We start from the raw sequence: 13229 nt of genomic DNA on the forward strand, positions 1-13229 counted from the left end.
CAGGGGCCCTAATATTCTGCGTTGTGCCCCTTGGTGGAGCAGCACAGAACTCAAAGCCCAGCAGGAGGGGATCTAAAGCGTCTTTAACATCACTTTTGCATATTCCCAATCCCTAACGGCTCCAGGGCAGGAGCCGTCTCTGGTGTAATTTAGACAGCTCTGGGGGATTCTCTAAATTACAGCAGCTTCTACAGGCTGTCCAGCATCTCCATGGGGCTGCACACTCCTCCCAGCCCCATGCCTAATATGCCCCTATTACAGGACTTGCAAGGGGATCCTCATAAACCAGCCTTACAGTTGGCTTCTACAGTGCTTGTGCCAAAGGAATCCTCTGCCTGGCAGAACTGGGGCCTTTAGTGTCCCTTTTAGCCATTCTGTTCCTTTTCCCAAGTGTAAAAGGAGCCAGTGCAGGGTACTGGGCTTTACCTCTCCCATTCCTGTCCCTTCCAACTCCTCCCACCTCCCCTTTTCACTTTTTCTCCTCTACTAAGCAACACTGCATCCAACTCCCCTCCCCCGCTCCACATTGCTGTCATCTACCATCACCCAACTCTTCTCCATCAGCCTTCCTCTTTACTTTCAACTCCTGACTCTCCCTTTTCATCTCCCACACTCATCCATGGCAACTTCAACTTCCACATTTATGACCCATATGACCTGTTGGCTGCAGGTTGAATGAAGAGGTGATGGGGAGGAAATCTGCAGCTCTCAGCCTCTCTGTGGCATCCAGTCGGGCTCTCAGCCCTCTCCTCCCTGCCCTCTAAACTCACTGAGCACATGCTATACAGATTTCTTCTCCTGCAATTCCATCCAAAACTCTCTTCATTCTGGCTTCCATCTCATGAACTCCACTGAAACAGCTCTTGACCTCTTCCTGGCCAAAACTCAGAACCAATACTCCATCCACATCCTCCTTGTCTTGTCAGCCACCTTTGACACTAATGAACATGTTCTTCTTGACATCTTGTCCTCCTGTGGCTTCCATGACAATGTCCTCTCCCTATATGACCTCTCTAAGATACAGCCTTTCCTATCCATCCACACAGGCTTGTCCAGGCTCTCATCATCTTGTGTCTCAATTATGGCAACATCCTTTTCTCCAGCCTTGACAAATGCCATCTTGCCCTGCTCATATCCATTCAGAATGCTGCTGCAAAGATCACTTCCCTACCCTGTCATTTTGACCACATCTCTTCGTATCCCTCCCCTTTCTTTATTGCTTCAAATATATGCTATTTGTCTTCATTTTCAAGGCCTTTCACAGCCTCTTTCTACCCTACCTATCATCTCTCATTCACTATTGAGATGTTGGAAACTCCTGTTTCCAACCAGCCAATGATATCCCTCATACTTGGGAGGAGCTTCCCATAAATATCCATAAAGCTACCTCATTATCCTCCATAAAACTCTCCTCTGCCACAATGCCTACAAAAAACTTGACAACAGTTAGGCCGCCGGTGCACGGAGCTCACTGCCTATCATGCTGACCAATATGGTCTCAGTGTTTCCTTGTACTCCCCTGCCTGTCTGTATCCACCTGTTGTCTCTTGCTTTATACTTAGATTTCAAGCTCTTTTTGTTCTGTATTTGTGCAGTGTCTAGTACAAGGGGTTCTGGTCCATTCAGTAATACAAACAACATAGCATTTCTCATGCCTGTCCAAAGCTTAATACGACTCGTGTTTTAGATCAGGACACATATATCTGATTCAGCACAAATTACTAATTTATCCTTCTTCTCTTTGTGAAGGTACTTGAACCATTACTTTAGAGTCAAGCTCAGAAAATACATAAAATTTATTGTCCTGCCAGACTAAGGACCAAAAGCATTGCTGTTGTAAATAGGAGCAGATCCATTTAAGAGGCTCTCCATCCATCTACACCAGTGGTGAATTTGGCCCTAAATCTTCAATCATAACAAGTAAATACTATTTTTCAGGTAGAGAAAACCAAACCAGGTGACTTTGTTAAATTGGATTCACAGAATTAAAATTCCCTGTATTTCTCTTTCTTTCTTTTACTACTTTTGTACATATGTTTTGCATACTTAGCAGCTTTTTTTAAAAATGAGACAAAACAATAGGAATGCCTCAGAACCATAACCACATCCTTAACAGTGAATCATGAAGAATAAATCCAAAATGAAATCATCCAAAATGACGAAGTTGCTATATAAAATATTAAAGTATGAACACACTGGAGGAACAAGAATATATCTGAATAATCAAAGAATCATAGAAATGAGGCCGGATTAAGTATACCTAGACCATCCCTGAAGGTGTTTGTCAATCCTGTTCTTAAAAACCTCCAGGGACGAGGGATTCCACAACCTCCCTTGCTAACCTGTTCCAGTCCTTAAGTATCCTTACAATTTAAAAGTTTTTCCTAAAATCTAACTTAAATCTCCCTCAGTCTACATTGAGAACAAGTGATAACAGTCATCTTTATTACAGCCTTTTATGTATTTGAAGACTTATACCCCCACCAGCCTTCTCTTGTCAAAATTAAGCATGCCCAATTCACCCAACCTTTTCTTATAGGTCATATTTTTACAAAACTCTTATAATTTTTGTTGCTCCCCTTGGAACTCTCTCCAATGTGTTTAGATCTTTCTTAAGAGTGGTGCCCAAATGTAATGTAAATGTAATAATGTAAAGGTCTGTCAAATTATCAGTAGAAAATAATCCAGGGCCACATTTTGGAAGGGCTTCTTCAATTGCATACAACACTTCTGAGAGCACAGCCATTTGTATGCACCAAAACCTGAACGTGCAGGCCCAGCTACATGCATGGATATGAACAGCTCGGTGCACACATACCTGAATTGTGCACAAAGGCCCTGATTCAACAAGGTACTTAGGCATACACCTAACTTTAAGTACCTGAAAAGCCCCATTAAGTCAACAGCATGGACTTTGCTGAATCAGAGCAATAAAGATGGATTTTTGCACATGTAAACAGACACATTCAGATATAAGTGCAAAATTCAATGCTCTAAATCACTGCAAGTATTTCAGCTAGTAAGCTATTTAAGATCAAGCTCCATTCTATTATACCTTTCACATCCAGAACCATGTGTGTTCTTGGCACAATGTCGAGTTAAAAGACCAAGATTCAGATTTAGTTGTATTTAGGTGGAGGAGAGGGTTTAATTTCCTGTGTTATGCTGGTATTATATAAACAATCTCATAGATGGGTACGAAAGATGACATAACCAACCACAATGACTGCTATTATATCATGCTGGTACTATATAAACAATCTCATAGATGGATATGGAAGATGACATAACCAACCACAATGACTTTGTCTACTGCATAAGGAATCTATACCGCCTCTCCACAAAAGAGGTTAACCCCCCCATCAATATGCTCACAGAGCTTGAGTCTTATTTACAGTAAAGCCTCTTTACACTGCTTTGGCAGTATACATGAAAATCAAGCCCACAATCTCTCTATTATGAAGAGACTCTCTACTCACAGGTATGCAATTAGATATTTCACCATAACACCATCTTTAGAGACTAACAGTCTATTGTGTGCAGTGCATTTAAAAAAATTAAAAAGGACCTTATATCAGTTTTAAACACTAACAACCCATCAGTTTAATTATGAAGTAATAGTAAATATCAAAGGGGCTGAAGTTCCCATCATAACTGAGGTTATCCTAGTTAAATATCCCTTCCAAAATTTGTTAATATTAATTATAACAACTCTGGATATTCTTGATATAAATGTCCAATCTGTTTTTAAATCTTGCTAAGTTCTTGGCCTCAGTGACTTCCAGGTTTTTTGCCACTCATTCCATTTCAGCTGAATACTGATAACCCCTAAACCTCTTATACACACCAATACCATCAAGAAATGTCAGTTGACTCTAATTTAAATTAGTGCAAATTGAAAGCCAATAGAAGTTATGCTAGTGTAAAGCTGATAAAAATGAGAGGAGTAGGCAGTGCAGAGTTTTTAACTGAAATGTTTAGGGAGTCATTACTGTAGAAACTGCCATAACTTTGTTGCATTTTACTACGCTTGGAAGGGAGTAAATACATGCTTTTTAAAAAAAAGTCATAAAAAGGTCACTCTTAAGAGGGAGTGATGGCTCATTGCATGAAGGAGTTTGCAAAGCTGTATACTAACCAGCCACAATAGCCACCAAGAGATAAAAAATACTGGAGGTACCTATGCTTTGGCTTTTTGGCAAAGAATGTTTTATTAGTGTAAAGAATAAGGAACTGAGAAAGGAAAACAGAGAAACTGCACACAGCACACTATAGAAAAATGACAGTATTAATGAGAACATAACACCATGGTGTCAAAAGAATCTTAGCCAAAGATATGTGAAGTATAGTAATGAGGGAAATTGGAAGGCAGCATTCTCTACTGTGTAAAGCGCTGGACTGGGAGTCAGGAGATGTAAGTTCTATTGCCAGTGCTGCCACTGACTGGCTGGGTGATCTTGGGTAAGTTACTTTGCTTCATTGTGCCTCTGTTTCCCCTCCCATATTTTATCTGTCAGATGTGCTTAGATTGCAAGCTCTTTGGGGTTGTCTCTCTCTCTCTGTACATTTATAAAGCACCTAGCACAATGGGGCCCTGATCTTGAATGGGTCCCTGATGCTTTCATGTAATAATATAAATAATAATACAGGGGAAATGGGTGCACTGAGAAAACCCCATATATAGGAGAAAAAATAGGAATGACTATTCGAAATATAGAAAACAAAAAAAAATGTGGTGTATGCAGGATTTTACTTTACAGTGATTCAGAGCTGCAAGAAGTCACAAGAAATCCTCGGGAGTCTAGAAGTCCTGTATTTGCAACTACTGCCAGCTAAGACGTATAATGGGTGCTTTAGTTTAGCCCATAAGTAACTACAGCATAAGAGCAGGTCAGCAAATGACCCACTGGATCTAACTTTTGAAATGAGGTGCTGCTTTTGGCATATTTTCCCACATGTCACAGTAAAAAGTGAAAAGACTGATAGAGTGGTGCTTTAGCAGTTGGGGGAAGGGATGGAGAGGAAGTTAGCTTTGGGCAGGTTTTAACCTGGAAAAAGGAACATTTCTGTGAGACTGTTGTGATATTATACAGATGTACTAGGTCTGAAATACCCATTTAATGCTCTTTCACAAGGCTAATGGAAAAATAGCTACTGAAATATACACACTGATAAGTGCAAAAGTAGTAGTGGTATTTTAGGTAATTAGCTCCACCTGCTAAAACACTAACTGTGGAAGCACAAATACCAGACTCCAGGCAAAAGCAATAAATAAAAATAAATATTATTTTTTTGTTTTATTTTCCTTTTGAACCATATTTTGCAGCAACATCACAAATCAGAGATGTCAACTTTTGGAAACAGAAACTAGCACACAAACATGGATGGGCTCAGGCCAGAAGTCCTTTCTAAGAAACACTCCAGCCACAGCACCAGTTCTAGTGTTTGATTAGTCCTCAGTTACTCCTGGGAGCACTCAATCTCCCTTAACTCAATTAATTGACTTTATGAGTACTTCTTTTTTTATTATTTTAATTAAAATGACAATATCCACTGTCCACAGCTGAAGGTAAATTTCTGCTGTGTTCTAAAAAACACAGGTCTGTGTGTGTGTTGCGTGTAGGGGCATTGTTAAAAATCTGGGGACAACAAGTGAATGTTAGAAATATATGCACAGACATTCCTAAAGCTTGTTGTGAATCTGCTACATTCACAGGTCCCACAAGGCTTAAATATACTATATCATTACATACAATATTTCCACTTCCACATTTGTAACTAGCTATATCACTGAATACTACAGTAGCCAGTTCTTTCTTATTAAAGCCATGTCTATTTTATGCTTTTTATAATATAAACAGGATCCAACCTCTCTTTTACAATGTGTAGCTACCTAATGTGCATTTACAAAGGAGAGGTTAATATTTAATATTAATACACAGAAGTCAAGGTCTTTTAGCCTCAGATTTAAGGGCTAGTGACAGTTCATACAATAGCTGCATAGTGAGGCAGAATTATAATTCTTTGTGGACTTGCATATCTTAGGTACTTGTATGGCTTGTGTTACTATAGTATCTGAACATATCACAGTCTGTAATGAGTTTATCCTAGTAAAACTCTTGTGAGGTAAGGAAGTACTATTGTTCCCATTGATAGGTGGGGGAACTGAGACACAGAAAGAGAAACCAACTTATCCAAGAGCACACTGCAAGTCTGTGGCAATGCACAGAACTGGACCGAATTCTCTCGAGTCTCAGGCTAGTTCCCTAACCACCGAACCACTTCCTCCCTTATTGTGCACAGCACACAATGCCTTATGGGCATTAAAACGTAACAGCTGCATCTCTGAGTTCTCATGCATACCATCCCTATTTTCCATTTTGCCAACTGACCATTTAGAGCATGAGGAGGACACAGCCTGTCTAGCTGTCCACAGTGCAAATGCTAATTAAAGCTTCAGGGAAAGTATTTGGTAATCTGTGGAGGACATGAAGGATATTTCTCTGACATTTTAAAACACTTCTTACATAGCTTGCCTTACTGCATATTATGCCCCAGGGCATTCAGCTAAGCCAGACAGTTGAAGAAATAACAGTGGCATTAACCTTTGACGTTAAGAGTAAAAATAACCCAGAAGAAATAAGACTTCTCTTAGTAGTTACTTTGCCCACTTTATTTAATTATAACATTATGTTTTTTTCAGAGTGCCAAATAACTTGAACAGAACAGCATAAGGAGATTCCCCCCCAAACACCCCATCATTATTCCTCTTTCCCCGGTCCACTTCCCTTTTCTTTTAATTAATCAATCTCAGAAAGAAATAAAATTTGATCTCATTTTCCTAGATCAGCTTCTCAGTTCCATAGTGGAGGCATCATTCCTCTCTTGTTTCAGAAATCAGTAAAGCGAGAAGCATTCAATGAGACAGAAAGGCAAGGAACAGAAAGAAGAGAGGCTGGGAGAAAATTGCTTGAAAAATAAAAGCAAAAATGAAAGCATGAGATACACATAGGCCAGACAGAGTGGGTGGCCAAAGAGACAGAGTTGGATTGGTAGTGGCACAAGGAGTTTTCTGAAAAATAAATTCAGGGGTGAGGCCACCATGGTCATAGAGCCCTGTGTCTTTATTTCATCCCACCTCTCTCAGCAAACCCACAGTTATTTTATGTCATCAACAGCTGAATGATTTACAGCACATTAATCCAGCATATGGGCCAAAGAGACATCAATGCCAGGGCTGCCTGGTTGCAGCTCAAGACAGAATTTGGGTATAATTTTTAAGGTCAGTAAATGTGAAGGGCTGAATTGTGTGCAGTCTGAGAGAAGAGGCAGTGCAGAGGTGCACCACTCCAGTGGAGGCAGGAAGACAGGCAGAGCAGTTACTGTGTCATTGACAGGTGTGGCCTGTGCTCAGCCACCCACATAAAACTAGCTTTGTCTATTGATCCAGTAGGAGACAGGGGCCATAGCAGTGGATCCGGATTCATGAAATGCCTGCACTCCTTGTGTAGGAAGGAAATAAGGGGCTCTCTCGCATGCTCTTTCACACTCACACTCAGCCCCAGCAGGTCTTTATTACTTGTTTCCAGCTTCAAACTATGTAATTACAAAGCTGAAACTCATTCCAATTTATAAGTCCAGCATATAACCTTATGTATTTCTTAAGCTCCATATGAAGCCATCAATTAGCATAGGGGCCCTTCTTGGCCCCACTCTGCTGTCATTAGCCTAAGAAACTAATTCTGTTTTTGTTTTCAATACTTAGGGTTTCCACTATTTCCCCAAAATTAATAATCAGTGCTATTTTTAGCATAATCATTGAATGGCATATTGATGTCTCTTCTGGAGATATGATGGCACTTAGTCAAATGCCAAGGCTGTCCCAGTCATATCGATCGCTAACGGTGGAAAATACATGTCAATTTCTTTGTCTGAGATCAGGAAGGGTCTAGTAAGTTCAGATAAAATCTTATTTGAACCTTTGCCTGGAATTGAAACCAAACCCAAACTGAACTTTTTTGGAGGTTCAAGTATGGTTACCTTTTTCCTTCATTATTTTTAATTTCTGTGAAATTAATTTAATTTTTGTACTTCCCAGTTCCATCCAAGATAGCTACAGAATTGGTGAATATTTCAACAGTGATTGTTGTGCAGTATTTCTTGCTCATTCAGAAACAGGAATTACCAGAAATCTTGCAAGAAAATCCATTCTTTGAGTTCTAGCCCAACTTCCAGTGTCAGGAGTTGAAATATTATGAGAATGGGAGCATTTCCAGACCAGCCAGAAGCAAAGAGTGTTGAAACTCTTGTTAATAAAGCCTATTACCATGGCAGCTCCGGACCAACATTGCCCAAGAAGTCTAGATAGTTCAGGTAAAGTTCAAAAAAGCATCTGAACTTTTTTTTTTTTAATCCAAATTCAATCTCTGAACTTCTAAGATTCACGCACCACTAGTTTGAAGTAAATTTAAATCAGTGCAACTTTCCTCTGATTTCACTCTCACTGCTATAATCAGGACTAGTTCCAGTGAAGTCAATGGAATTACAATGGCATCAAGCAGCTCTAAAGAGATAATCATGTGCATTTTACAGAGTGATCTATAAAAGTTAATCTCCAAGTCCAAGGTGACTATTTCCTAGTGATGTGAAATTCAATACTGAATGCTTTTACACAGCCACAACAAAAAGGGTACTTCACCGTAATTAGATTGTGGTCTTCTGGTGAAGGAATCGATAAGTATCCGATATGGCCAGGCATTACAGAACTTTATGCACCAATCTAATCTAAGAACACGGGATTCCCAGACTCAGAAACAATGAAAGAAGTTGACCTGCTCAAAGTTTGACAGAGAAATTAGGACAATTCAATCAATCAGTACACAGACAGAATAGATATCTGTCATTAAAAGGTGGGATAACAACTGAGGAACAAGAAGGGAAAAATCCAGGCCACACAGGCAGGTATTGTAAAAGCAGCAGAGCAGTATCTTGAGAAGCACAAATGTGTGGTCCCCACTGAGACTATTCAACAGCGTCTGGTATACATTTCTGAGGTGATTTTCGTGAAAGATTTAACAACCTTCAAACAACATGCATTTTATTGTAACCTTTTGGCATTAAACTCTGTATAATTAGGCCCAGATTCTGCATCTAAAGAGCACTCAGCACAGCTCAGAAAAGGGGGACGGGGTGCAAAGGTGATTTTAAGCCACACCTGGGTCCTCCCCTGAATCGGAGGCCAATGAGTGCTGGGCCAGTTCCCAAGTACAATTTTGAAGCTGCTGTAAACTGCACCTGCTGCCAACAGCCCACAAGGACCATTCTACTAGCTGGGGATCACGATGGTTTAGTGACATGGAAGCCACAGCCCATTTCAACCAGCCATACAATCTTCAGCAGTGGTTTGGAGGGGTGTTGCAAAGGAGCTGCTATGGTTTATCAGTGCCTTTCAAGGCTGTCCTTTCTTCAAAGGAAACCTCAAGGGGCTAGATCTGCTGGATTTATGTCTTCTTTGCAACAAAGCACATATAAATGCACAGGAGAATTGGAGCCTTTTTCAAAAAATTAACTTAAGACCATAAGAATGGCCATACTGGGTCAGACCAATGGTCTATCTAGCCCAGTATCCTGTCTCTGATGGTGGCCTGTGCAAACACTTCAGAGGGAATGAGCACAACAGGCAAATTTCAGTGATCCACCCCCCACACCTCCCATCATCCAGTCCTAGCTTCTGGCAATCAGAACCTTAGGAACACCCAGAGCATGGAGTTATATTCCTGACTGTCTTACCTACAAGCCATTGGTGGATTTATCCTCCATGAACTTACCTAATTCTTTTTTGAACCCAGTTCTACTTTTGGCCTTCACAACATCCCCTGGCGCCGAGTTCTACAGGCTGTGTGTTGTGTGAAGAAATACTTCTTTTTGTTTGTTTTAAACCTGCTGCCTATTAACTTCATTGGGAGAGTCCTGGTTCTTGTGTTACGTGAGGGGGTAAGTAACACTTCTTTATTCTCTTTCTCCAGACCATTCATGATTTTATAGACCTTGTTCATATCCACCCCGACCCATCTATTTTCTAAGATGACCAGTCCCAGTCTTTTTAATCTCTCCTTGTATGGAAGCTGTTCCAGGCCCCTAATCATTTTTGTTGTCCTTCTCTGTACCTTTTCTAATTCTAATATATCTATTTTGAGATGGGGTGACCATAACTGAATGAGTATTCAAGATGTGGGTATACCATGGATTTATAGTGACTTAGTTTCCTTTGCATTTCTTCTTTTCTCTTTCCCCATTTGCTTCCTACATTCCATTTCCCCCCCACAGTACCTGTTCTCACTATGACTGATTTTATTGTGATGTTTAATTATGAGCTGTAATATCTTCTGTCTTCCGCATTGCCTTCCATCACATCTTTTTTTATCCTTTCCCTGCTTTTTCTGCCTACTGCGCTCTCTGTAATTCCTTAGGGACCAGTTTGTAGCTGGCCCTTACGTGGGTGTGCTAGTGTCAGGGGTAGCAAAGACCCTTTCTCAATTGCATGACCTGTATAAGAGCAGGCCACAATTGTGCCACTGAGCAATAGGGCTGCACTAGGACTTTTCCTGCCCTGCAGCTCTGAGGGCATGGTCTACTCTAAAGAGGGCAGAGAGGGGTGGGAATTGGGAACCTGCACTTCATTACTTTCTTCATCTAGCTGCACTTTGGCTATAGCTACACTTGCAGATGTAGAGCGCCGGGAGTTAAACCAGCCCTTGGAGACAGCAGCAGGGAAAGCACTGCTGTGTGTTCACACTGTCAGCTGCAAGCGCAGTGGCATGGCCACATTAGCAGCTCTTGCAACGCCACAGAGATAGTGCATTGTGGTAGCTATCCCAGTGTGCAAGTGGCTGCAGCGTGCTTTTCAAAGGGGGGGTGGAGTGTGACAGGGAGTGTGTTGTGTGTATGTGGGGGGGGAGACAGTGTTTTGGGGGGTAGAGAGTGTGTCAGCATGCTGTCTTGTAAGTTCAAACAGTGGCAGGGGAAAGGGGGAACCCCGACATCAGCCCCCACCCCCCACCTCTCTTTCTCACACACAAACGCCTGCATTTGCAGCAGCAGCATTCCACAATAATGGTTTGCTTTGTCCCGGAGCAGATAAGCATGCGGGCTGTCAGAAACAGAACTTTGAAAGGGGATCTCCACATGCCTGCAGCCGAGTTCAAAACAATGACCAGAGTGGCCACTTGACTTCAAGGGATTATGGGATGTTTCCAGAGACCAATCACAGTGCAGTAATGCAACAAGTCATCCACACTGACACCCTGGCGTTTCAGCCAGGGCTCAACAAGCTCTTGCTTCTTGTGGAGGTGGACTACCAGGGGCGCTCCAGCCGCGGAGTCCAGGCGCTCTCAGTGCTTTGCCAGTGTGGACACCTCAGGAGTTAGGGTGCCTGGGGCTGATTTAATGCACTCTGTAGTGCAAGTGTAGCCAAGCCCGTTATCTAACTTGCCATCATAGTACCAGACCCACAAGGTAAAGCAGCAGAAGTGGTGGGCAAAATCAAGAAACACAGTCTTGAGGAATATGAACTAAACCCAATAAGCCATAATAGCGAAGGGAAGGTGTGATGGGGTGCATATCCCACACAGGCCCTGAATGAGTTAATGTGGGCCTGAGAGGCCAATTATGCTATCTAGCTGCCCCTGGAGGGTGGGCCAGACTTAACTGAACATTAGTCCCAGCTTGGGAAGGAGCTGGGTGGTTACTATAAACAGAGGAAGTTCAGGGCAGAAAGGGGCTACTAGTAAGGAGAAACGCTACAGTCACTCAGCGTAAGGGGAGGAGCATGCCAGCCCTTGGATTGTGGGGTTGATCAAGACATAAAGGACAGTCTAGAGCAGCAGAGGCATGCTGGTAAAATGAGGTGGCTGCCAGCTAAGCTCCACTAAGCTGAAGGGTTGGTTTTGTATATATTTTTTTGGACTTTGGTTAAAAAAAAAGAAACTGTGGCCCCAAAAGGGGCAGATCTCTGTAAAGTGGTCAAACAGGACACTTATGGCTGGACTTGACCAAAGGGCAGTGGGGGCAACTGAGGCAAAAGGGTGCTGCAATGCCACACCCAGCCAGGAGAGGGCATGTTAGGGCAGCAACTTTGCTACTGGAGAGAGAGCTATGCCTGCATGAAAAGGCTTCTTTATATCCTTATAGAATGGTTGATGGGCCAGGGGTCTGTGTAAAGTCCTTCATATGCCATTTTTGCCAGGGATCAGTTCATAACAACAACACCACCACCACCACTTTGCACTTTTGCCATACAATGCTTTGCATCCTCAACTTACAAGCATTAACAAATTAATCTTCCAAAACACCCATAAATGTCACCATCCCCACATTACAGAGGGTGATGCAGAGGCAGATAGTTTGTACAATTTGCCCAAGGCCACTGTGGTGGTCAGTGTCACAGATGGCATTGGAACAATGATGTAAAATAACATCCAATCTCTGATATCAACCAGCTCCCTTCTTTTGCTTTTACATATGTGACCCTCAAGGACATCACAGATTTGAGCATGTTAAATTTCTTCCTAAGTCTTATGTACGAATCTCATCGCCACCATACATCTTTAGTTAAATCTGCTCTGATACATTTTAGTTAACAGTCATAGAAATAAATAATACTAAAGCAATTTGAAGATATTAAAGGGATTGAATCTCACAGCACCCCTGTAAAGCAGGTATAGTCAGCATTACTACCATCACCACCACAGCATAGATGGGAAAACAGAGGGATGGAAAGTTTAAGTGACTTGATGAAGGTTGCACAGCAAATCTGAATCAGGCCTGGGAAAATAACCCAGTTATCCTGCCTCTAAATCCCATATTTTGAGCATGGTTCTTCTAAATTATTTGGCATACAAGACAGAAAGTGTCCATAATGGGCTCTTTGAATGCTTGTTACAGATACATAAAGAGCTTGAAAACCTAATCATGTTTTGTAAATTACAGGTCTTTCCCAAGGAGGAATTACATAAAGCTTTTAGTTGTGCATCAAATGGAGTACAGCACTTCCCTTGTAATCCTGAGATTCTTCCTTTAGTTCACAGGAAACAGAATTGCTTGATCCAGAGTTGCATTAATATTGAGCAGAATAAAAATAAATTGTATATCTCCCCTTTTCCCTAACAGTCCTTTAATCCACTTGCTTAGCACATTCTCAGCTCTCAAGAACACAAGCCAGAGTAAAGGAT

General features: G+C 41.6%; 1 protein-coding gene across 3 annotated transcripts in view; it reads right to left on the reverse strand.

The window, feature by feature from the left end:
• The window catches only part of NTRK2 (neurotrophic receptor tyrosine kinase 2), a 278981-nt gene that overhangs the window by 184325 nt on the left and 81427 nt on the right, over window positions 1-13229 (reverse strand). Inside the window, exons 12-13 of one of the 3 annotated variants that reach the window (XM_065406071.1) lie at window positions 11871-11873; window positions 1929-1961 (exon numbers count right to left, since the gene is read on the reverse strand). The exons of the other annotated variants lie outside the window; for them this stretch is intronic. Of the exons in view, the coding sequence (XP_065262143.1) occupies window positions 1929-1961; window positions 11871-11873 (36 nt within the window). The remainder of the gene's footprint in view (window positions 1-1928; window positions 1962-11870; window positions 11874-13229) is intronic. 3 annotated transcript variants of the gene reach the window in all.

This window comes from Emys orbicularis, chromosome 6 (assembly GCF_028017835.1).
Source record: "Emys orbicularis isolate rEmyOrb1 chromosome 6, rEmyOrb1.hap1, whole genome shotgun sequence".
Lineage (NCBI taxonomy): Eukaryota > Metazoa > Chordata > Testudines > Emydidae > Emys > Emys orbicularis.